Below are 25,749 nucleotides of genomic sequence, written 5' to 3' on the forward strand. Positions count from 1 at the left end.
CTCTGGCTTCTCAGTTGTTGGGAGAAAAAAACAAACAACAACAACAACAAACATTCAAAATGGGATTAATTGCCATTTTTATTGAATCTTAAAGCCACTAGAAGCATAATGCCTCTCAGGAGATGTAGTTTTTTCATCACAGACCTGTAAACTCTCTTTGACCCATGCTGGTAGTCTTAAAGGTCCAGGGGTAACAGTATCAGTCCTGAGACAGCAATATTGAATTTTGTGTCCCTGCTGAAGCCAGGAATAAACTAAATTATGATGGGGTCCAGATTCCCAGTTTCTTAAGTCTGTGTGCTTGTAGGGGAATTGCAAGCTCTTTAAAGCATACCACACAGGAAAGGCTACATGAGATTCATTGAGTCTCAGAGGAAACATAGCTGTGACACTAGACTAAATAGAAGTGTCTGAAACCCCAGATTCCTTAATTATGCTTTCTATACCTTTCTATACCTTGTGAATGAAACATGGCTGATGAAAATAAAAGGAGAAAGAAAAAAGGAGAAAGGAAATGGGAAAGGAAAAGGGAAAGGGAAAGGGAAAGGAAAAAGGAAAGGAAAAGGAAAAGGAAAAGGAAAAGGAAAAGGAAAAGGAAAAGGAAAAGGAAAAGGAAATGAAGTGCCTATACGGATGTCAGCCTCAGCAGTCAGCCTCCTCTCCTCACTCCCATCACTGCTCTAGTTAAAGGCATAATATTTTTGTCTACTACATTTAGGTGGTCCAAATAGTCAAAAATTTCAAAATACTTCAAACATAATGTTAATCTTACAAGACATATCAGCAAAAATGTATCAAAACTGTAGCCTCAAAACAGCAGCTTTATGGATTCTTCTTCATCATATGGACTATTTCATGATACAATATCTCTGCTGCATCAAGGCCCAGTAAGAAATCCATATGGTTCCACTCAGGAATTGCCCTGTAGTGAACTAGGTTAGCTATCTGTGGGAGCAGGAGGGCAACGTCGTGAGGATCAGCCAGGCAGTCAGCTCCACCACTCCAGATGGCAGTCGGCACTGTCATGTTTTTCACATTGTAGAGCGGTGGACCCATCTGAATGAATGGAAAAGGACAGTTTCACAAAAGATAGAAAGTAATAACAGGAAAGTGCTTGGAAACACGTTAGTGAAGACAAGACATAGCTGGAGTGTTGCTTAAGCTTAACACTGCAGAGTCTTGCCATCAATTAATTTTTCACCACCATACCTCCTCACCAGTTAAAAAGCATGCTAGTTTCTGAACAATTTGATTTTTCTTGCTTAAGGAAGCAAAGGGTTTTTTTCTTAATCATGCTCTACCTCTGATATTCTTCTTGCCATAGAACAAGAACTGCCCAAGCTCCCACAGGACACAGATCTAACTGCTCAACTGCTCACCATTTGTCTTGCAACATTAGATCAGGGTGCCAGCACCTTGCTTTCTGTCATGGCTAGAGAGAAATTACAATCTGGATACAGACTTCAGTTTCACTAATTTCAGACAGTAACTGGTCACATGGTTATCACTGTTGCTTTTATATGTCAGATTATAGCCTCCAGAAAAATAAATAAATAAATAAATAAATAAATCCCAACTGGTTAAGCAGAAAATATCTAATACTTTATTCCATTTAGAAGATGTTTGTAAAGTAAAGTTTAAAATAGAAAATACTGTTGTTCCAAGAGTTGATACTGCTGACTTACTGCTTGCATGCCCAATTTGCTTTGTCAATAAAGGACAATAATTTCAGTGATTAATGCACGCAAGGATGAATATACGTATACAGGAGGACCACAACTTTAACCATTTGAAGCAGCTCACCTGCCTATAGTGAAGACTGTTATAGATGCTTCCCCCATCATAAGCTCTCAGTGCACCACTTCGAACTCCCTGCAGAAGATTCAGAAGGAAATGTTTTAAATGGTCAGAGCAATCATGGAAAAAGTAAGCTCCTGAATTATTTGTCAATTTTAGTCTTTTTTGAGATTTGGAAATAATTTTTTCCTCTTTTGAAGTGAATTGAAGGACAGCATGAAGACAGCAAAGACAGAAAGGATTTCTTGAAGGTCTGTGGTTCTTTCAGAAAAGAAATACTGATCACAAGCACAGAGTGCCAAATTTTTGTTCTGATTATGACATTTTTGTTTCTTTTCTACTTCCTTGCAGTGGTATGGAATAAAGAGAAAGGGACATCTTTAGCTTAATAAATTTAGGAGTGGGTTGCACATTAAATTTTCAGGGGCAAACATGGGATCATGGTCTAAATGAAATTACAGTTCTGTAGGGGTGCAATCAATTCAAAAGAGGAAACCGGAAAGTTAGTTTTCATCACTGAGCTGGTAAGATTTTTAAAGTGTATCTCACATGTCTGCCATAGGTCCAGTACAATTAATTACTATCATTATTTTGGATAAATGAACACAGATTATATTTATATAGTTTGTGATTAACACCAGAATGGGAGGAAATGAAAAGCAACACGAAGTCAGGGTGGCCCAGACAAGCCCTGAACAATCCCCTGATACAGAGACCCTCTCCTGCTCTAGGATCTGCCCCAGGGCTGCTCCCTGCTCCAGGGAATACAGGTTTTCTCACTTTCAACCAGAACCCCTTGAGCTGAAATTTGTCCCCATCACTCCTAATTTTTTCTCCTTGCCAATATTCATCAGTTAAGCTGAAATTCAGTAATATGTCATGTAAAACTTCATACATCAAGAAAAGCAAAACCAATGGTCATATAGAGAATGCAAACTAACATGGATGAGCCACACCACTTGAGAAAATGGAGTGTGTTACAGAAACCACAAAGCTATTTTTGGGTCTCTGAACAGCAGTAGCATGTTAGCAACAAACTGTGCTCTACATACAGTCTGCGGGACACACTACAAAGATGTACAAATTGGTGAGGAACCAGAAGAGATTAAGAAGAGGCCTTTTTGATCCACGTTCTACAAAGAAACGTACAAACAACTGGGTGAGTTTAACCTAGGAAAGAGAGGATGAGGGCAACATAACAGAATTTCACTGTCAGACAGGCTCTGGTGGTGTCTGTTGTCCACGTCCACAATGGGAAGGATGAGAAATAGTTTATTTGGCAGTAAGAGAATCTGTGTTATATATTATAAAAAACATTTCTAATTACAAGCACAGGGAAATATAGAAATTGAGTCCCAAAGAAGGCTGTGGTATTGTCATACTTTCCTTTAATGACAAAATTGGTCCATCCTTGACAATTGTTTTCCTGCACAGGGTTAGTGCTCAGAACAAGTCAGCGTCCACAGGTATTTTCCCCCTTCTTTCTGTAGTAGGTAATAGTTTGTGTGAGAGTATTTGATTCACAATCCAGTAAATCCTAGTACTACCCAATCTTTCTGGCTGCTGTCTCTACCTTACCTGAATCTACAGGGTGAAGGACTGTTACCTTTTGATAGCCTGATTATCACTACGTTTTGACCTACCCAGTAAATCTGCAGATGCTGTCCACGAGAATCTCTGCTGCAGTCCGACCTCTAATGGCACTCAGGCTGCAGGGCAAGACTAGAGCTGGTCTGAAATAAAATCCCTGAAATGTGCCTGCTGGGAATGCAGGGTCCTCAGCTCCAAATGTTTCTCCCTGCAGATCCAGTGCTTCTGGCCCACTTGTTGATAAACAGGTAATTCAAGAATCCACGTAGCATTTTATGATGGGGTGAAAACAAAATCAGCAAAGATATCACTAATACATTGCAACAGACCAATACTGACCACAAAGGACTGACCACAAGGGACTATTATGATAACCCATAGTGTTTTGCACAGGAAGTAGCTGGGGAAGTTTACCTGCAACCAGTGGATTACATTTTGTACTGATGTTCCCGCTGGGGCGTGTGCTGCATACACATCTGTTCGGCTCTGAAAGGTGTCAAACACATTTCACAACAGGTTTCACTTGGCTCCATGAAACAGGGCAGGCAAGGCTTTCTCTTTCAAAAAGATACCAAGGGCACTTCATAGATTTGTTCCTACATACCATATTTACATTCTTCCAGTTAAACCCAAAGAGCATGGACAAGAAGTTCCTGCAGGTCTTTGAATGGGTACAGAATTTCAAAAGGACCAGCTCACCCAAGATAGTGTGTGGTAGAAACTCTTTGGTGCCAAACATTTCCTGCAAAATTGCAAGCATGCTAATAAAACATGAAGATTCACCACACTTTTCCTCAAAGCACTACTACTTCATAGCTTCTATTTTATCTGTGTTGCCGATGTGTGGACCCTTCTTTGCAGTCTGTTAAAAGTTCCTGTTTCATGATTTTACGTTCATGACTGTCTACATTCGTTGTACTTTTGCACTAAAAGGCAGGACACTGATCACAGTCTCCGCATTAGTCTTATTGTCCAACACTTTGATACCTGCTGCTTGCACATCTGCTCATAACCCTCTAGGCTCTAATTCTGACATAATATTGTGGAGACAAAATTTAGGACAGGATAGAAAGATTCTGGTATGAATCTTTCATACATACTAATATGTATGATTCCCTTCATTATGAAAACAGAGCAGAGAGTTGATCTCTCTGTAAATGATTTGAAATTTGCTATGAAGGTCATTTCAGAATCCCTATGAAAAAATACATTCATTATGGCTATGTGGAAAACAGTCTGTGCCAACATACCTTGAGACCATAGTCAGAAAAGAATGCTAGTTTTTTAAATGGACTTCGAATAAATGCGACTGTGGCCACAGGTGCTAAAGCAAAGTGCATTTTAATTTTCTGAGCCAGGTGAGGTATAGTGGAAAAGGCTATAAAAGCTGGAAAAAAAAGAAAAAAAAGAAAAAAAAAAAAAAAGTGGCTTACTCTTTCAAGGCATTCAGGTACATAGTTTAACTTTAGTAAGAACTGCTTTACAGATCCCAAAGATAACAGACTGCCTACACTGCCATAGGTAATTGCCACAAGACTGCTCCTGCTGAACTTTTGTCTCACCATCCCAGGGTGGGCTGTGATCCAGCCCAACTTTCATGTGTTCCTATTGCTCGATAGCTGGGTCAAGATGACATTTGCAGACTAATCCTTTCTTGCAGGAAAGTTTGCTGTTGGCATTGTTTCACACAAAGCTGCCTGGGAACCTTTACTAGTTGGAAAGCAGCAGGCTTAAAACCTTCCTGATCACAGGTCCAAGAGTGGATGCTGAAATGCCATACGCTCACTCCAAGAGTTAATTATTTTTCTAACTATATTGGCCAAAACTCTGATCTGGCTAGCAACAGGAATTATTCTGCAATTTCTGTGAGGAATGCAGAGCATGTACCGCTTTATTGATGATGGGCTTATATCCGTATTCAGTTTCCAGCGCAATGAAAAGAAAAAAAGACTATGGCATATATAGTTAAAACTAGAAATGTTATATAACAGAAAGCTGTTCCCCACCAACTTACCTATAGTGGTGCCTTGTGAATGACCAATATAATATAACTGCTTTTGTCCTGTTTTCTGTTCAATAATGTTTATAATTGCTGGGAGGTCATGTTTAGCCATTTCATCAAAGCTGCAGAAGGAACAGTTGCTATCTTACTTATATGTGGATTACCTATATCTAAATGACAGTCATCAACAAAGCACAAAACCATTGGGGAGGGCAGGACAATCCCACAACTGTCTCCATGCTACTTAGTATGTTCTTTGGTAAACACATGGAAAAATACTGCCTGTGAGATGTATTTTGTGTCCATTCTGAGACCACTCCCAACATTTTGTGAAAAACACTTGTCTTCCCCTTGCCAATTAAATGTGTTATTTTGCAAGAGACAAGAAGGTCCAGTAAGACAATCTTTTCAGGTGTGAGTATGGGAAGTGCAGGCTAATGGAGCAAGGGTCTGACTTCTGGGGGTATTAAAGACATTGAACTGTACATGGTTTTTCACCATTGCTGAAAGCTGTGTATTATGCACCTAAAATAAGAGGACACGCTTCAGTTCAGCCTGATCCATTCCTTCCCAGGCTAGAACAGCATCACTTTTGAAAACAAAAGAAGTCATTTGTATCTTAGTTCCTCGAAGTATCGCTGTTTACCTGAAAGCCCAGAATTCCTTTCGTTTGGGAGAGAGGACCTGATGTCGCTTGGACCAAGTGTTCCCTCTGCTGTTTCCTATCCAAACATCATAGCCAGCATCCGCAAGAATGAAGCCCAGACTGTTGTTAGGCAAATTGGTAACCCACATGCTGCCTTCTGCAAATAAACCGTGCTGTAGAAATACAACAGGCCTTGGACCTGAAAGACAGGCATCATGACAACTTTTTTTTTTTTTTTTTTTTTTTTTTTTCCTCAATGCTGTCTGACAGCATTTGAGACAGCTCAGGAATTCTTTTACTTTTTAAGTGTACAGAAGTTTGCAGTTCTGCTTCCCTTGATTTCAGTAAAACAAGTTAATTAGATAGCAGAAGCACCAGGTGCACTATACCTCAAAGTGCTTTGCTCTTTATTCCCCAACGTCCTTTCTCATCTTCTCTGTAACCAACCTATCTAGGTAAGTCAACATCTAGAGCTGGGGGATAGTATACAAAGAAACAAAACAAAACAAAACAAAAGAGTTCTTCCATTCTCCTTAGTTTCTCTAACCCCTAAACAATGCTGGCAGATCTTCTCTGCTCTCAGAGATGTCCCACCAAGCTACAAAGATGTGCTTGTGAGTTCATTGCTGTCACGATGAATTTCAGAAGGAGGCAGAATAAGTTTTCCTGTCTGGCCTATCTTTACTTTGGACAAGTTCCGAGGGCTGGGAGGATGAACACCCAGAGGCAGGGAAGAGAATCAAACCCTTGTCTCCCACACCCTGTGGCAGGTCCCTAATTACTATCATAAATATGTATAACACATAATATGTGATTACTATTATAAGAGCAATATACCATTACTCTCCCTACTCTAGATAAAACCAGCTGGTGCTGCCTTTTCAGAGACATCTCATCATTTTCTCTTGTCTCCAGGAGCACAACTGGGTCAATTTTTCAGAGATGCAAGCAGATTGGTACCTATGCTCTGCATCTCAGCTTTTGGCAGAGTTGCTTTGCTGGGAGTATTAGCAGAACTTGGGTGCCCAGGTAACTTTGTAGGTAAACATGGAGGTGCCTGGAGAGGTGAGAGGATAAGAACAGGAAGTTCTGGCTGAATATGAGAAGCCACTTCTTTACTGTGAGGGTGACAGAGCACTGGAACAGGTTGCCCAGAGAGGTTGTGCAGTTTCCTCTGGAACTATTCAAAACCTGCCTGGATGCCATCCTGCACAATGTGCTCTAGGTGATCCTGCTCGGTATGGGGGTTGGATTGGATGATCTTCAGAGGTCCCTTCCTACCCTGGCCAGTCTGTGATTCTGTAATTCTGTGACATCCCTTTTCTGTTGAAATTTTGGATCTAGAGCCTCCCAGTTTTGCTCAAGTCTCTTTATCCTCATTTCCCTAACCTTTCACCCTTTCTTTCCCCTCTCCTTGCTCCCTGTGAACAAAGGGAGCTCCCTCAGGTACTGTGACTTCTGCTCTCTCCTCATTGTCACTCCTCATAGGACAACATGGCCCCAAGGTAGCTGTTCAAGGAGTATCAAACTGCTCTGCCAATCTGCTACACAGCTGCAGGACCACATACTAGGAGAGAGGCTCACAAAGAAAACCCAAGGTGTGCATGGGGCACTGGTAGATAAGATGGATGGTCCACTGTTCACTGCCAGGACTGCAACCTGCTGTGTGCATGGAGCATCACCCATTCTACACAGGGGAGAAAACATCACTGCAAGGGATCCACTCTCCCTACAAAGTCTTGTTGATCAAAAGAGACATTACAGATACCAAAGTCATAGCATGTCCTTGGGGTCTTGAAAAACCTCCTGCACAAGCCCCGGTATTCCAGTCAGAAGACAACAACTTAAGGTATGTCTTTCCTGTATAGCACAGATTAATTTTACCTTTGTTTTCAGCATTTCCTCTCCCATAAGGAATTCTGTTAATCTGAAGGATATATCCATCTTCAGTCACCACATCATACTCCTCACTGGGGTATCCCCAGAAGGAGACCATTTCACTCTGTAAGTGAAAAAAGCAAAGTATAGTGGTGCTCACCGTCAATGTAATCCATAAGTAAAAAGTTAAAAAGATTTTTTAAAAGTTAAATTAGTATTTAACTACTGATAATTTATATGACTGTTACGACACAACTACTGCCTCTGTTCCATCTCTGTCATACTTACAATGTTCATACGTGCTTCTGGATTCTTAGAAAATAGAAAATCAAGGAGCTGCTGCCCAGACACCATCCCATGGACCAAGGACATCAGAGCTAGAGCCAGCCACATCCTCGGTTTGCCTAGAACAACACATTCACTGTGTCACTGCTATCAGAAGCAAGGGAGCCTCATAACACACCTGCACTAACAGCTTTGATTTCATACCACCTAGATGCTCGCTTGATAGTCAGAGAGAAACACTGCTCATTGATCAAAGCTCAGGAGACACCAACACACACACACACACACAGACCTATACAGACACACACACACACACACACACACACACACACACGGTAAAGTACTACCTGTGCTTTCACTGTAAGCCATCAGCAGGTGATTTAGAGCAGTGAAAGGAGAGATGTGGGCAGGAAAATACCTCAAGGAGGGACTCAGACTTATTATGGTGGTTTAGATGGTCTTAAAGCATTAATGTGTATGCAGTGGTTCAGAAAACACATGCTAGTTGGGATATTCTCAGGGAGGTGGAATGGGATTTTAGGAGTTCTAGTAAAGGGCAAGGAAACAATCCTTGTAGTCTCTACAGACCAGTGGAAATTGCAAGTGTGTTAAAATACAACATCACATGCCCGATCTTTTCCTGTTATTTTTGATTAAAGTATCTCTTCCGCTCAATAGAAACCAGAAGACACATTTGGGCCCCAGCCTGTCATGCAAAGACCTTGACCTGATGGGGATCAAGGGATGTTTGTCTCTGTCTACACAAATTTCAGGAGTGCAATGAGCCACTACAGTATCTTGGGTTCCAAGATACTGGGTTGGACAGGGAACCACCAGGGTGCCTTCAATCTAAGTTCTTCTGTTACGATATAGCCACTACAACATCTGATGAAAGACTGTCTCCCTTATGTAATTAAAATGTGTTTTAGGTTGTTTTCCAGTTCTCAGACCCTGAGCCAGACCTTCTTTTATAAGCACAAAAAGGATGTAGGGGTTTGTCATAGCAGTTATGACATAGTGCAAGCCACTTCTCCTTATCTCTTCCCAACTGCATTACAGGAAATGGTATAACTGAGCTGCTGCTCTGCCAGGGAGAGCTTTGTAACATTGCAATGCCGTTTGCATCACCTGTTAAGTCAACTGTCCAGGTCTACCCAGGAGGCAGAGTAAGAACACCAGGTTGATTTTGATCAATCTTTTAAGAGCCAACATCATATTCATTCCCTAAACAGAAATAAAATAATGAAAAGAAAGCCTCTAGTCATTTGCTCTTCTCCTTGATTATAGTGAAAATGACAAAATTAATTACATTTCATTTAGAAAAGGACACTTGTTAGTGCCAATCTGTATGTGAATTGCATCACCTCACTTGGAATCAACATATATTCCAGTGGATCTAGGAGTCACTCAATAATACTGGTAGGAGACTGGTTGAAAACAGTTTAAAAATCCTTTGTGCACTGGAAATTTAACCTTCCACAACAGGTGGCAAAAGCAAATGGGAACTTCTGGGTCAAAAAGGTTTATGGACAATAGGTCTGTAAACAGACACTGAAAGGGCTGGACAGGGTTGTTCCCTCCAACAACTTTAGACACTAGGCGACATCAAGGTGACGGACCAAATAAAATGGCCAGGCCCGTGTGCTTCCCCTGGGTAGTCTCCCATTTCACCTGTACAAGGCAGAGAAAGCTGGGGTAGACCAATCTCTGATTTGACCCAGAAGACCAGGCTTCACTCCCCTCTCCTCAGCCAGACACAGACAGTTGGGTTGAAGCCGTTTTCCTTCAGCCAGAGCCATAAGCACCATTCACGTACACATGCATGCTTAGACAGAAGCCCAGCTGTACAAGTATTTTTCCCAGACCCACCTCTAGAAAAGTGATGGCTACCAGCCTGGCCGAAGGGTTGCACAGCTCCTTTGAAAGGAACCAGTGAGATGTCAGTCCCTCTGATGGACAGGCAGTACACGAAAGCAATGCCGGGCACGCTGAGTCGGCAGGAGATGAAGATGGGGCACACAGTGGCAGCTGGGGACCAATCCCCACTCTGCGCTGGTGTGCTGCACAGCACCTGTCACCTCTCTTAAGACAACCCTATTTGAACCATCTCGAGGGTGGGGTAACAAGAGCAGAGAAGAGTAAATGTAAACACATTGAGATGTTAAACATAAATAATTAGGCAATACCATACTTTAGAAAGTATGGTTGCCCACAATTTGTTTATGCTGGCCTATTAAATATTGTTTAGGCAGCAAATAATTATGTAAATTTAAAGGTGATTTCCATCAATAAAGTGATTTAATGGATAACCCTCAAGAAAGTTCCCAGCTTCACATTCCAATGACCATTTTACTTATTTATTACAAGATAAATGATTAAGTTCTTGCAAGGGACAATCGGCATCTGAAATGGCTTTCTGATAGCAGATACCATATTTAAGAAACGATGATATGCCAGACAGAGCTCTACAACCCACTGTTTTACAACAGTATGGACAGAGATGGTAAATGTGAATTACAGATTAAATCCCAAGCAACCATTTAAAAAGATCTGTAGTTGGATTGGCTGGGGCAGTGTTAACTTTCTTCATAGCGCAGAGATGGGACAAAGCTAGGGCAGCTGGTGGCGAAAATGATGCTCCATACCACATAATGTCATGCTCAGCAATAAAAAATGGGGAGGGGTGGCTGTTCCCCAAGGCAGCCATTGCTCAGAGACTGAGCATTGGTCTGCTCACAGGAATTGGTGTGTGATTGTCTTTGCATCACTTGTTTTTATTCTCTTTCCATCATTTTGCTTTTCCTGTTTTCTCCACCTGTCCCACTCTGGGGGCAGAAGGAGTGGAGTGGGTGAGCAGCTGTGTGGGTGCTTAGCTGTTGGCAAGGGCTGACCCACTGTAACATCCTTGTTCTTCACACCTGTATGGGAAAGCACAAAGAGCTCTACTGTACATACAGTAGGCAGGTGCATCTCTTCACATTTATCCTTCCCCATCATCCCTGTCAGGGCTGTGGCTGTCTTCTGCCCTACATTCAAAGATTGATTTGCTTTGAAATCACAGTGCAGGATCAATGGGGAAAGATGGGTCCTGACTGTCAAACTGGAGCAGACCTGGTATGTGTCCAAGGCACATTACAAGATGTGGCAATGGGTCCACTCTTTAAACATAGCCATAGTATAAAATAAAATAAAATAAAATAAAATAAAATAAAATAAATTGCTCATCATTTAGAGACTTGGAGGTTGCTTCTTGCATCTTACTTTTACAATACAGAAGCCACACTTCCATGAGTAAGACACCTGTGTCTTTCACCTTCTGAGGAAACTGATCGTGGAAGTCTGTATTCTGGGGCAATAGCAGGGCAATTCTGGTTGGGCTCATCTAGAGGCACTGTCCTCCCTGAAGGATGTAAGGCTAAGGTTTCATTCATAGCCAAGAGTCCCACAGCACCTGAAAAGTGAGAACATTATCACAAGTCTTGCAAGATACTTAGGCCTCTCAAATCTCATATACAGCTCTTGCTAAACATCAAGGAGAGGCCCTTGAGAATGATCACATACATAATCATGGCATCAAAGAAATGTTGGTGGGAATGGATCTCCAGAGATCTTTATCCAGTGTCCCACTAGAAGCAAGACTATCCCCACTACTGGATCAGAGTGGCCCTGGCTTTGAGCAGTCAAGTTTTGGAAACTCCCCAGGATGGAGATCCCCCAGCTCTGTGGTGACTGTCCTGGGGCTGCTCCCCACTCTCGAGAAGCATTTCCATAGGTCTACTGCCAACATCCAAAGGCACAACACTGTTGTCCCTTACCACATTATGTCCTGCACAAGAGAGGGTTTTGTCTCTAACACCTTTTGTGCTCAGAGAGGTCACAGGCTGCTCGCAGACCCCTCTCAGCCCACCTGTGGCTAGACCCAATATACTCAACTCTGTCCACCTCTTGTAGAGACACTGCAACTTTAACACCTTGTATTGGGCCTCACCAGTGTCTCACAACTGTTTTGCACTGGGGAGAGCAGAACTGGACCTGGCATCCAGGTGTGACCTCCCTTGTGTCAGAGATAACTGACTGAGATCAGGTGGCCATGTTTCCACTCCTGGAGCCTAGTCTGAAGTTCTCTGTCTTTGCAGCACACTGTTGGCTCATACACAGTTTGACATCCACCACCACTCCCAGGTCCTTTCCAGAAAGGCTGTTATGCCATAGCTCCTAATGAGTGTGTTATCATGCCCTGCCCTCATCCAGGGCTTCTCACCCACACATACTTAAGTTAGATGTTTGGTCTTGAAGCAGAAAGATGTCACACATCTAAGAGTCCTCTCCCATCTCATGGAGCTTCTTCTTGCAACACATGTACTCTCTCTGCTAACAGTCCATAATGGTCACCAAGTGGGCACAGAGTGCTCTGTACTATTCTTAAGTGCTTTCACCACCTATCACACTCAAGTTTAATAATCTTTTTCTATAAACACTGCCAAAGGTTCTGTCTTGATCCTTAATATTTCTGTTTTGGTTATCTTAATACTCTTCTCTTGTCAATACCTTCTTATTTTTTTTAGAGAAAAGCAGCTATAATCAATTTCCATTCAGGACCTCTCATGCCTCTGAGCAAGGCTGAATGCAAAGCTCAGCAGCACCCTGAGCCCAACGACCACAGGGGACTACAGCTTTGCCACAGCCATGTCCTAAGTACCAAAAAGAAAGACACAGCTGTGAAGTGCTTCCTGAGCTATCTGCACAATGCACCAAGAGATGGAGGGCACCCACAGCAGGCTGAATGCAGAGCAAGGTGTTGACCTGTGCTCCCTGCAGGAGGTGCTGTGGAGAGGACATATCCTCTAGCATGGAATGGTGTAGCCAATGTATCAAGAAGATGAAACCTCCCAGCAGTCTGAATTCACAGCCTGAAACTTACATGTTGGTGGGTCAGTTGAGTGGTCATTTTTTTTTTTTAATTAAAAAAACAAAACAAAACAAAACAAAACAAAAAACTTGAGGAAGCCGTAGACTGAACAGCACTACGCCACAACTCACACGGCAAAGGGCGACATGGGCTCCAAACTCTCTCAAAGAAGTGCCTATTAAACAACATCTGCCTCGAGGCCAACTCCGAGCTCCCATTCAAAGGGAGTACCATCAACACCCTGAGCAGGCAAACCCAGTCCTTTAGATGCAATGAGCTCCGCGTAAGGGGTTTTACATCAATCTGTTGCAAGACACGTGTGCTGAAGCATCAGGTTATAGTGTCTCCCATGCTCCCATGATCCTATCTGCAGTTCTCTGGCACTTCTTCCCTCACCTACGCAGCTCAGTAAGGATAGTAATCCAACCATTTCACATTCGCCCACTCTCCAGGCTGGCAGGATAGGAATGTGTTTTCCTAAATTGTGGCCACAAGGCAAACTGTTGGCAGTGTGTTAAAGGTGGAAGGGGCAGCTGTACAAAGACAACTGAGGTGAAGTTCCTTCAGCTTCTGCCTGCGGGCTTCAAGAAGCTGCAGCAGCAAGCTAATAAATAAATAAAATGCTGGTTGTTGCCTACTGGTATCCACTAGTGTGCTATGACCATCATTAAGAAAATTTCATCCTTCTCCAGGTGCACACCTGCTACCACCCCTCAGCATTATCTACTCCACTCTCAGTACATTGGGATCCCTCTTTCCTAACATCAAGCCATAGCTTCTTGCAAAATTCAAGCTAGTGCCAGGTATGGTTACAGGAAAACTCTAGGTGCTGGAGATGGCCCATCAGCACTTTCTGGAAGCTGTCACACCCTCGAGTAATTCTTGCTGGGTAGCACCTCCAGGTGGGCGGGTTTTGATTACTTTAGAAGCTGATCTTCACCAGGGTGGATCAAGCCCTGAGCATTCCTGGATGACTGGTGCAGGGATGGCTTAGCATGCATCTTATCCTTCACAAACTCACAGCCTTCTACATTGCCACGCTTCATTTTCCGGGCTGAATACTGTGGAACAGTTTCCCATGGCAGGTCGAGCTCCATGGACGAGTTCTAGCACACATTCCATCCATAGTCCTAATCAGAGTACTGCCTCTCCTGGCTCAAACACCACACTTGATCAACTACACAAAACCTAAGAACTCAAAAACAAGCAAACAAAAAACAAGGGAGCCTTGCCAAGTGTTATAAATTTGCTCTCAATTAATTGACAGAGAGGGTCGTGTCCAATAATGCAAATGATTTTTATTAAGTAAGCAGCCAACAAGCAAAACAGCACTGGGCGGCCGGGGAGTCTCAGGCTCTACCAAAGTCTCTGGCGCCTCACCCCCCCCAGAATCTTCCTTTTATCGCCTGGTGGTTCCGGTATACGTGACATATCCTGGTATGTTCTGCGGCTGTGCATGCTGTTGCCAGGGGGTCGTCTCGGTCCCTTTGGTGGTCATGAAGATGAAGGCCGTAGTCTTCCTCTGCATTGTGACTCAACTTCTTTTCCCTTATCTGGTCATGTTGGCCCAGCATGAAGCAGGAAGGCAGGATGCTGCCAAACTAGTTAACAACTTATCAAGAAGTGGTTACATGAGCCTTGCAACAGTGACTTTAAGCAGAAGATGAAAGAAGGGGGGGGGAAGGAGGGGGGGGGTGGGGGGGGCTCCTTCCTCCTTGCTGGTTTCAAGCGAATCCTTTATGTACTCCTTTGTTACATTAAGTAAGGAATTTCATAATGTCCAGCCAGGCGCTTCACAGTTTCTTATCACCCAGGAACCTTCACTACCCCCACTCTTCGAACAGAACAAAGACAATGGACAAACATTTATTGTATATTACACCAAGGAATGCGCACGGCTGTCGTGGGCCCTCAGGCCGGTCAGGGCCCCGCCATGCCGCAGCCGGGGGGGGGAGGGCGGTGCCTCCCGGCGGCGGGGCGGAGCAGAGCGGGGCGGGCGATGGCGAGGGTGCTGGTGCTGGGCGCAGGGCTGACCGGCAGCGCCTGCGCGGCGCTGCTGCGGGGGGCGGTGAGGGGTCGCGTCGTCGTGTGGGACAAGGCGCGCGGTGCAGGTAGGCCCGGCGGGCGGGGGAGCGGGCGGCCGCCCGAGCTGAGCGGGCGGCCGAGGCCGAGCTGAGCGGGCGTTGCTTGCAGGGGGCCGCATGAGCACGAGCCGCAGCGCGCGGGACGCCGCCTGCAGCGCCGACCTGGGAGCGCAGTACGTCAGCCCCCGGGCGGGGCGCGCCGGGCCGCACGGCAGGTGAGCGCCGCCGGCCGCGGCACCCGAGGCGGGCGGAGCAAGCGCCCCGTGCTTCTCCGCGGCGGACCCCCGGCCCCTGCCTTCGCTCCTCCGGTCTTTGCGGTGCCTCTGGGGACGCGCCTGTGGCCGGGCGGAGGCTTTTCTCTGTTCTCGGCAGTTGGGAAGGTGCTGCTGAGGAAGTCGGGGGCAGAGCGGGTGAGCGGGAGTTCGGTGCGGGTCAGACAGGCTTGGGGGCAAAGTGACCTTCCCCAGAACGGCACCCGTGGGTCGTTGTCGCACGTGCTGCAAGGGGCCTGCGGTGACAGGTGTGCCCGCCACAGGCACACCTATGATGGGCCCAGTCTGGTGCCCCTCTGCGCACAGGGACATTTTTTTTTCCAAGGGCTGACATATGTCAGAGTCCCCTAGACCTCATGAAAAAGTCTTTAGGCACCAGAGAAAAGCGAGGTGTGAAAGCAGAAGCAGGGATACATGTATTTTGTGCCCAGCTCCTTGGGGCTGTGAAGTCTCCACCTCTAAGAAAAGCTGTCATTGATGGCAGGGATAGGGAGAGATCAGTTCATGAGGGTTGGAGGCCTGCTGAGGCTTGCTCGTGGCATGGGGCTGTTCCCAGTAGACTTGGGAGGGGAACAGCGATATAACAATGGGAAGTTGGCAGCAAAGTGGGGCGTTTGTACCAAAACCCGGGAAAAATCGTGCGTGTTTCAGATGCCTGCGTGCAGCTCCTGGAGCATTCCTGCACCGCACAGTGGTGGTGTGCGATTCATTTTGTACTGATGTTCAAAGCTTTAATAACAGCCCTGTATTCCGTGTTTCAATCAGTCTTGAATCTTTCTGGTCAGATGGCTTTCTAGCAGCTTGTATTACAGGCACAGTAGGTAGTGTTGCTGTCTTACAAGAGGCTAGCCCCCAGTAAAACAGCAACATCGTTTGTCTTCATAGTTAAGGTTCCTGGTTGTGTGTAGTCTGTCTGAAAAACAGGGAGACTACAGAACAGTTTTCATTGATTCAAAGGTTGGGCTTCTCATCTTTAATTGCAAAAAGTAATGGCAGCTGGCGTTGGTTTTCATGCAGTGAGTTTTCATCTCTGTTGTTTGCTCTTTTTAAGCTTCTACGATGAACTTCTTTCTCATGGCATCTTGAAACCACTGACTGCACCCATTGAAGGAATGGTAGAGAAGGAAGGCTCTTGCAATTACATGGCACCTCAGGGCATCTCCTCAGTTGTCAAGTATTATTTAAAACAGTCAGGTATTTAGATCCCTTTGTTTGAAATTAAAGTTCTTAAATACAAGGTTTTTGATGGCATTTTTGAATGTTCTAGTTGGAGATTTAAATTTGAAAAACTGTTCAAGTTCCTTATTTGTTTATATATGTCTTGAAGTTACTTAAGTAGTTAAACATGTCTGTGAGCTTTGGAAACTTCCAAGTCCTGCAGGAACTTCACTGACTTCAGCTGCACTGCAGGCATATGAAAAATGTCTACAGATGAAAGGACTGTAGGACCAGTAGCCAAGACTATATTTATTCTGTTTGGTTAGCAAGTCCTATGCAATTAAGACAAAAATAATATAGTGGGAGTAAGAGGACGCTGTGTTTGCACAGGTGATTGAGAAGATACTTAAGCTGCATACAACTTGAATAAAGTGAGTGTTTTGTTTTTTTTTTTTTTTCCACGAACAGCTGGGAGCAAAGTGGTGAGTTACATCCCATGTTTAGAAGAAATGAGCACTTAGTATATAAACCTGCTATGTTGAAATCTCTTCTGAAAAGACTTGAAGAGAAGAATATCTGCTAGTTTAAGCTGTAACTACTACAGTAGGTGGAATGTGGCAAAACCACATTATCCTGCTTAGTGAACTAATTTAACTCTGGTTTGAAGAATGTTAGTTTTATGAGCAGTCAAGCTTTGCACGTTTCATGGGACTCTTTTGTTTTAATTAGCTGTTTTTTTTCTAAGTCTCTAATCTTTCAAATAATTATGCTCCTGTCCTCCTGTATGTGGGATATGCTAAGGGGGACAGTTCTCTCTTTCAGCTCCTGGATGTATGCTTTGGTCCCTTACCCTGTGCCATGTCCTGTGCTCATCCGATTTCATGCTGAGGCGGTTCAGCTCACTAAAGCCACAGGAAGCCAACCTGTCAGAAAACAGCTGATAGTTTTCCATCTGTTTACTGAGCTGAATCATCTCAGTAAGGAGTCAGATGAATGCCAGCCCTAACACAAGAGAGTTACAAGAACTTTTCAACCAATGAGGATCTCTTCTTTAAACGTCCTATGGTGGTTGTTAAATTCAGCAACCTAATTTGTGAAACTTTGCCCAAATATCATCTGTGTGCTTTGCTGTTTGCAAGCCATCCACTTAATAAGGGAAACTACTGTGTATTTCTCCATGGAATCCAATTACGTATATTTAACTCTTCTTTTTTGAACCAGATGCAGATGTCTTCTATGAATACCACGTAACTCACATCTTTCTTCGAGATGGGAAATGGGAAGTCTCCAGGAAAATGGGACCACCAGAACTGTTTGATATAGTTATTCTCACAATGCCTGTTCCACAAGTTCTTCAGCTACAAGGTGACATTGTAAACAGTAAGTTTGTACCTCAGAACTGCAGGTATTGAGCCTGAAATGGTGATTGAGCTTCATGTATAGTAAAAAAGCCCTCAACAGTCTGAGCTGCCTGTTAATTTATGCCAGAACGTGATGAATCTCAAACTGATAGGAGATGGGTAGTTGCGAGGCTATATGTGTTGTGCATGAGCAATAGTGCTAGATGGAAAAAAATCTCTGCAAATTTTTGCTGAGTCACTTTTTCATCTAAGCCCTAATTTTTTTTGGGGGTGGGGGGCTTCCAAAACAGGATAGTCTTTCTGTAACTTGAAAACAGTTACCAAAATGGACAAGATCCTCAGCTAGTCTGCATGTGGTTATTTCCTTGTTGCTACCTCTTTGTGGAAGTCTGATTTAAATTTTTTTTTTCATTGCTGCCCTTGGTATGTTTGCACTTGGGATGACCCAGGGAGTAAGACTTGAATAACGTATGCACTACAGGGAAAATCCCTAGGGCATTCAATGGGACTAAAATCATATGGCCTTCAGGGGACAAAAAAAGCTGAGAGCAGGGCTCTTTGATCTGTGGTCTAGAAGATGAAAGCCTCTCAGACCCTCCAGCTTGTTTGCTGTTTCAGGCTGTCCCCTTGGGGGCTGTATTTCCCAAATATGATAGTCTCAATTAACCTTCGGTGCTTAATTGGGGTAAATGTGTTTAACAGCGTCATGGAGGCTTAGAAAGACCAGCTCTGTGCTGAGAAAGGAATGTAAGTTCCAGTCTAGACAGCTTTCCCAGCTTAGGTGTGTTATCTTGGCCTGTGGCTTGCAGCGCCAGCTTTTCTCCGAAATTCAGCTGGTGAGCCCTGCTCGGCCATGTTGCCACTGTGCTGGTCAGTGCCTGTCCACAGCATGCTCCCTGCAGCATGAGGTTCTGCCCTGCAGGGGAGCAGATTTGATGCAGTTACCACGGACCTGATCCCCATTAAGGAGTCCTTGCAGAAGGGCCTCATAAGTATTTCCAGGAGAGGAATCTCAATGCAGCTCTTACAGTTGATGCTGAGCAGAGGCCAGGAGGCCTAGCCAGGCCTGTGCTGGCTCTGGCAAAGCCATGTGAAGTGCACTGGGCTGTGGCTTTATCACCTCAGCTGCAGTGTTGTACCAAGGACATGCTGCATCTGGCTCATAAACTCTCATTGAACTGAGTGTGCTGGCAGCAGCATGAGGCAGCCATGTGACTCTGTTTTGAGTCAGTTCTGGTCTGACAGGGCTTGTTGCCTCTTTGCTGCCAGATCCTGAAGTAGACACTTTAAAATGTGTGGATTTTCCACTCTGGTTTGTAGCAGCTCTGCCAGCACTCTAAAGACAAAGAGCTGACCATGGCTCCTTGTGTTGTGCTGTATCTTGGATTTTAATATGTTTAAATACATGTGTGCTTTGGAGGTGTTTGCCATCATGGCTAAGTCTCAAGCTACTCCAGTTCAGTTAGGTCAGCTCACAATGTGTCGGGGCTTCAAGCACCTCAACAGTCCAGACTCTACAAATGTATTGGGACAGGCCTAAGAAGGTAGCGGTTTGCTTGGTGGTGCGATTAAAAGGGCAAATAATGCACTGTGGTGTCTCTGTCCAGTGTCCCTTCCAACAGGGATTGATAGTGAATGTCCTGGGAATGGAAGAGTAAATGGTAGTACTGTCTGATAATATACTAAGTTAAAAATGTTACTTCATGAAAATTGTGTACTTGGTACCCTACTTGCACAATGTCACTTTGAGAGCAGTGTCTAGAGGACCATGCTCGGGTATTGACTGAATTCTTCACTTTGTTAAAGCAAGCAGCAAGTGAAAATGTGGGAGCAGATAGACTGATTTAGTAGAGTTAGGGGTATATTCCTTGGCATTTTGAAAATACTTTCCAATTTATATGACCATGTAAAAGATGAGTATTCTGGAATAAACTGGATTTAATACACATTTAATTACCATGCAGTTTCAGTGGATGGAGACTGAGTGATGATTAAGTATCTGTGACATATGTACATCATATGACTTTGTGGGCACTCTGGGGCTCTTAAATTGGTTGAGAATGCTTTAAAACACTTTGAAATAATGGTAATATAAAGGAAAAAAAATGATAAAATTTACCAGAAACCACTGAAAGCAGAAAACCTTCAAGCGAGTACCAACTGTGCATTTCTGCCTTCTTTTGAAAACATTGTTAGGGCAATTTGTTTTGAAAATGGAATCCTTTCATGTCCAAAAAAAGGCAAGTCTCCTTCAGAAGATGTAAATGTGAACGGTTCATTTTACCTGCTCTGGTGGCTGGAACTGTCAGATGTTGTGAAAAGCATCTTTTTCTTCTTTATAACTGCAGGATTAACTTCTACCCGTGGCAACCCAGCAAGTCTTGTCTTCTCCTCCCTTTCTCCCCAGTTCTTTTTCTCTCTCTGTCTTTACTCTGTGTGGGACTAGCTTCTTTGCCAAATAGAGATTCCCAACTGTTAATTTTTCATCTCAAGCAACAGGGCTGGCTCCCCATACCCTGGAGTTCCCCAGCATTAGATCTCTTGGCTTCTGTGCTACTGTTTCTATAGGCTAAAAAGTGAGGGGAAAATAATCAGGAGAATATAAGGGAGATGTTCCAGTGCCTGAACAAGGTCTAGGTATCAGATCCTTCTTGACTTCTAAAGAGTCAGGGTGCATTATTGTATCTCCAGATCTCAGCCTTATATCAACTGCATGTCAAAGAGCTGGATTTTGGTGACAGAGAATTAGGGTTTCCTGGATCTGTCTCACTTGAGAGTTAACATGCAATTTCAGGGTGAGTTCAGGCTGGTGTAACTAGACAGCTGCAGAAAGGAATAGTCCTCTCCTGTCTGTGCTGACGTTGTCCTGCTTTTGCTGCCTCTGTCAACATTAGTGAGTGGGTATCACACTGCGAGTCAGATCTGCCCCCCTGTTCTGACCTTAAGCTGACTGTGACAGTGAAATGTATTGTTTTTCACTTGACTGTATTAGCTGATCTGGCTTGATGAATGTCTGCCTGCTTACTAGTGTTGTTAGCCTGCACATCTTCTGAACCTGCCTCCTTGCAAGGAGAGGAGGACAGTCCCTTGTGTGCTCTGATGTTCCAAGTGCAGAGAAAAAATGTTGCTCTTCTAATGGGAAACATATTTGTACATTTGCAGTGTATGAACTGGCAATTGCAGCTCCTCCTGGAAGGGGAGGTTCCTGCTTCTCATTGCAGACTTCCCCCTTGCTGTCACTCAGGGTGGGAGGAATCACTTCTCACTGTGCTCTGCCACAGCTGAAGCAGGAGGTGCCTTGGATACATCCAACCAGAGGAAAGGGCTGACTTTCTGCTTCTAGCGATAGCAGCCTGTCAGGTCTGCTCAGATGGCAAGTGCAACTGCACTGAGACTGCAGGCAATGGGATTAAAGCGAAGGGGGGATTTAGGAGTAACTCTAACTGTTGATCCTGAGCCCTTTATTATATAGAAAGACAGACACTGAGGCTAAATTAAAGACATAGACTGGCACACTTGTAGTGATATTAACTCTGTCACTATTCTGGTTGTGATGAGCAGTGTCACATAGAGTGCTTTGGCCATTCCTCAGCAGTGATTGTAGGCCGTGTTACAACCAGCCTTCACTACATGCTCTGCTTTGCCTTGGTGTTGCCATCCCTGTTTTGACAGTTTCTTAATTAGTGGCAGCTGCTTTAAAGATCTTCAATATCCTTGACTGTTCTCCACCACTTCCTCTGTGAGGTTACCGTTAGAGAAGTCTTTTCACATCAGTTTTGTTACATGCTGGAGACTCAAGTGCTCCCCGTGGACCTGTGACGGATTCCATTTTGGCCACTTAGGTATAATTGGATCTTTCAGTTCACAGATAAATTAAGTTTTAAATGTATTTTGATTGAGGAATTGTTAGCATTAATGTAAAGATAAAGGCTGTAAAATAAGTGATGGTGCATGGGAACAGCTGTGTGTAATAGGTGAGGCTTTGATCCACTAGCAAGCACTGGAATTAACCTTTGATACACCTGTGTTTAAGAACCCAAGTTGGAGTATTCAAATGGCTAATCAGAAATGGAAAGTCACCCCTCACAGAAATTCACCAGTTTGCTGTGTGAGTCTGGAGCTTAACTCTCACACTAGCACTCTTCCCTGTTTGAGAACACTTAAGTGTTTCAATATTGTATCTTTAAACAGTGGTCCCATAAATGCTTGCCTCAAATGTGTAGTATGTTTCTTCAGTAACAGAATAGTTTGGGCACCTATGGCATTGCTTTCAGAGATGTGTCCTGAAAATTAGGCCCCTGTATTTGTAGTTAAGTGCTTCAAAAAAGCATCCTACAGGTGCACATTGTGGGTTCCTCTTCCTGGCAGAGCTGCTGTGCATGACTGTGCTGAACAGCTGGGACCTGGCAATCAGCTTAACCTTAACATAGGTGCCTTTGGGTCTGGTGACTGATCTGGACTTAGACTGGCGAATGTTTTTCTTCGTTATTATTTTAGACATCTTCAGTATTCTGTTGCAGAAAATGAATGAGATCAGGTTTGTAAATTTGAAACAGCAAAATTTTACCCTTAGTGAGATGACTTACTAGTTCTTGCATTTGCGTTCTGGCTTCAGAAATGAAGGCGAGCAGTAGGGAAAACCACACCTCCTTCAGGGAGGCATTCTTTCCCATCCCAAGTCCTTCTAAAAATCACTTTCTTTTGTTCATGTGATATTCAGAGAATTAAGATTTTGAAATGACGGGAGATGCATCCTTCCCATCCCCAATTTTATGTTCAGTGGCAAAGTTTCCATTTTAATACTTAAAGCTCTGCAGGCAGAATCTTTTGTTAGGTTGGTATATTAGGTTGGGTCTTTTCCCTTTTTTTTTAACCTTTTAGATGAGACTGAACATTGTCATTGTGAAGCTAAACACATTTAGGAGGAGACAAACACAGGTGGCCTTTGGCAACCTAGAATTACCATTTACAATGGTCTGTGTGAGAAATGGCTCTTCCAGAGTTCCTTCTTTCGTGGGTGTCATGCCAAAACTTAGTCTGATTAATGGAGAAGTGTGTGTGTGGTATATAAGTTGCTTCTTATACATATATATGTATGAAATTTGTGTGTGTATATATATAAAAATATTTTTTTCTGTTGTATTCTTGTTTGTATAATTGGAATTGGGCCAGCATTTATCAATTTTTAAGTGAAGAAAGTGACTTGCTATGGTCAGTCTTTTTAGACTTTATTCATCTTTTTTTCATCTTCATTTTCAATCTTTATTCATTCCTTCTACAACCATCATGCCTAGATGGACGTATCAGTTGCATGTTTAGAAACAGCAGAGAGAAGTAATACTAGTGTTACTATAAGTCATAAGCTTTGAAGTATCTTGAGTTGGTAGGCTGTGAAATGGGCATTGTTAGGGCTCTTTGGTATACTGGTATTTGATAAAATTACCGTTTACTGGTTTGCTTTGGTTGGTTTCTATTCAGAAATTGTATGTGTTCTGTCTTTATTTGAAATTACAGTAGAATTGCCAAGCAAAAGTAATCAAAAGAAAAAATCTTTTTGCAGTGTGTTCATTTTCCTCTGCTTTCTCTTCTTTACGTAACATGGGGTATGGCAAGAGTTGGTGACTTTCTAAGCTCTCTAAATAGTTTAGCTTTAGTATTAGGTTGAGGCAGAAGGGGAAAATGGTTAGCTCCTTGCAACATGTTTGGAACAACAGTAGGTGGCAGCAATCAAATAATGTTTAGGACATTCCATTGCATGACTCTATCTACTGGGCTTACATGTATTTGGACTTTGCATATTTTGGTAGTAATTATTGTGGTTATGTAGAAGTTAAAGATGAATAAATGTGTTTGAGTTTTGTAATGTAAATTCAGTGTCAAAAGAAGAATAAACATGCTTAAAAGCAGAATCTTTGAAAGTGAAAGGTCTAGATTTTACAAATACTTAGTCTTTCAGACATGCTGGGCTGTTTTATTGGCTGCTGATGTTAGAAAAATCAGTAGTCACAATTTTGTGCGTATTCAAATGAGATCAACAAACTTATCTTTCAGCTCTGTTTTTAGTTAGAGGTTTGCAATTAAAGATCTCAAGTAGCTTTTATTTGTGTGTCTGGAATGTTTGTGTAAAGTTGCTTTAATTTAAATTTTAAAATTACAGCTCTGCATGTTTAATCTGCTAATAAAAAGAAACGCTGTTGCTTTTGTTTTAAGCCTGACCTATTTTTTTATCAGTGTAAATGTCCTGCATTTTAAATAATACAAGCTGATGAGAAGATAGAAATAAAATAGGACTACCTTTACACAGGGAGGCTTTAAAATGTGAATTAGGAATGCAGAGCTTTGATAACTTTTCATGAGTCCCAAGTTCTTGCTGAGCACTTTCTGTGTATGTGTTTATTTTTGGATAGGATGATGATAAATTCTCCATTTTATAATTCCAGTTTCAAGCAGCCTTAGCAGGGCTTATCCAGACCTTGAGTTTACTCTCATTACCTAACATATCTAGAATGTCTAATGTAAATGTGTACACTGAATTGTTAGTTACTTATTGGGCCCTAGGAACTGAGGTCACACAGTGCAAATATTTGTGCTTTCTGGAAATACAAGTAGTTACTAATTTTGCGCTAGAGTAGTTGTTGATATTAATGCGGTCTTTTTAAAAACACGTCATTCATTTGAAATGGGTACATCCCAGTGCTGACTGAGGTTGTCATAATGGAAGGATCAGTGTTGGTAAAATCGGATAAAATTGCTTTCACTGATGGAGCCATGACAGTGGCTGTTGGGATTCTTAGTGCTCTGGCAGAAATGCACGATGTCTTACTCTGACGTGAAACCCTCTGCCCTTGCACATGGGAGAGCTGTTGGAATGATGCGCCAGGATACAGGACAGCTCTCCTTACATCCCTCTTACAGCATGTTTGGCTTCTGGCTGTGAATTTTACCTATCATTCAGTGAAGGTCCCGTCCTTACCTCCCTCTGCTAGTGCCAGCTCTGGTGCTTACCTTCTGCTGCAGCAATTTGTTCCCTCCTGTAGGTAGATCTGACCTGCCAATCCAGGAAGTATATATAGATATGTACACATGAGATTGTTTTTGTTGGGTTGAAGAGTTAAAAACTACAACGCTGGCTTTAAAGCAGGCTAAGCTGTTACATGCTCTCTGCCTTCTGCAGCTCAGGTATAGCCTTCCTGCTTAGGGAATACCTTAAAAACAAACAAAAAAAATCATGGCCAAACAAAAAACTACTGAAGCTGAAATCATAATGTCAGGAAAAATCACAGTATGCCGTGCATGCTCTCAAGTGAGTGCTTAACTTACCTAGCCTATTTTTAGTTTTTTTTTTTTTTTTTTTTTTTTTTTTAATTTTAAATACAGAGTGATTATAATAGACTTTTTTCCTACAGTTATTAATAGAACACATTAAAAGCCTATCAAAAGTCAAACAGGCTGCCACACTGATTCCAGTGACCCTCTTCATCTGAGAAGTCTGAGGTTTGAGCCAGATGTTTGAGCCATTTGCATTTAATGTCAGTCAACATTGCCACAACTTTGTCTGGTAAAAAGCTGTAACTTTGATTTGACAGATCTCAAATCGGGGGGGCGGGGAATCTAATACAATGGATTTTTTACGAGGATACAGTGCTGGAAAATAAAAGCTTGCTACCTTTGTCTTCAGAATGGAAGGGAGTGGGGCAGCTGCTTCCCACTCCAGGGGAGCCTCCAGTTTCCTTTGGCTTGACAAGGATGACAGCTCCCAATAGGAAA

At 43.1% G+C, this 25,749-nt stretch overlaps 2 protein-coding genes across 7 annotated transcripts in view; one reads left to right on the forward strand and one right to left on the reverse strand.

The window, feature by feature from the left end:
* Positions 1–822: 822 nt before the first annotated feature.
* Positions 823–8,231, reverse strand: LOC118169084 (lysosomal acid lipase/cholesteryl ester hydrolase-like). The gene is made up of 9 exons (XM_035330046.1): positions 8,202–8,231; positions 7,920–8,037; positions 6,036–6,234; positions 5,402–5,511; positions 4,638–4,774; positions 3,992–4,129; positions 3,802–3,873; positions 1,804–1,872; positions 823–1,056 (listed from the first exon to the last, which is right to left on the reverse strand). The coding sequence occupies exons 1-9, from the start codon at positions 8,208–8,210 to the stop codon at positions 823–825; spliced, it is 1,086 nt and encodes a 361-aa protein (XP_035185937.1). The 5' UTR covers positions 8,211–8,231.
* A 6,856-nt stretch (positions 8,232–15,087) lies between these two features.
* Positions 15,088–25,749, forward strand: part of RNLS (renalase, FAD dependent amine oxidase) — an 83,824-nt gene continuing 73,162 nt past the window's right edge. For 3 of the 6 annotated variants that reach the window (XM_035330744.1, XM_035330746.1, XM_035330747.1), the window contains exons 1-4: positions 15,088–15,218; positions 15,301–15,406; positions 16,515–16,657; positions 17,843–18,001. In XM_035330744.1, coding sequence (XP_035186635.1) covers positions 15,107–15,218; positions 15,301–15,406; positions 16,515–16,657; positions 17,843–18,001 — 520 coding nt within the window. In that variant the 5' untranslated portion in view covers positions 15,088–15,106. Of the gene's footprint in view, positions 15,223–15,300; positions 15,407–16,514; positions 16,658–17,443; positions 17,658–17,842; positions 18,002–25,749 lie in introns of those variants that run through there. The other 3 variants (XM_035330745.1, XM_035330749.1, XM_035330748.1) reach the window with 3 other exon arrangements.

This window comes from Oxyura jamaicensis, chromosome 6 (genome assembly GCF_011077185.1).
Source record: "Oxyura jamaicensis isolate SHBP4307 breed ruddy duck chromosome 6, BPBGC_Ojam_1.0, whole genome shotgun sequence".
In the NCBI taxonomy this organism is placed as follows: Eukaryota; Metazoa; Chordata; class Aves; order Anseriformes; family Anatidae; genus Oxyura; species Oxyura jamaicensis.

What these genes read in the sequence shown, in the direction of transcription:
- LOC118169084 (XM_035330046.1), bottom strand. An exon ending in TTCACAAGGCACCACTATAG is followed by an intron (nt 4,775 to 5,401) that starts GTAAGTTGGTGG and finishes TTTTTTTTCCAG; the next exon opens with CTTTTATAGCCTTTTCCACT. An exon ending in ACAGTCTTCACTATAGGCAG is followed by an intron (nt 1,057 to 1,803) that starts GTGAGCTGCTTC and finishes CCATTCATTCAG; the next exon opens with ATGGGTCCACCGCTCTACAA.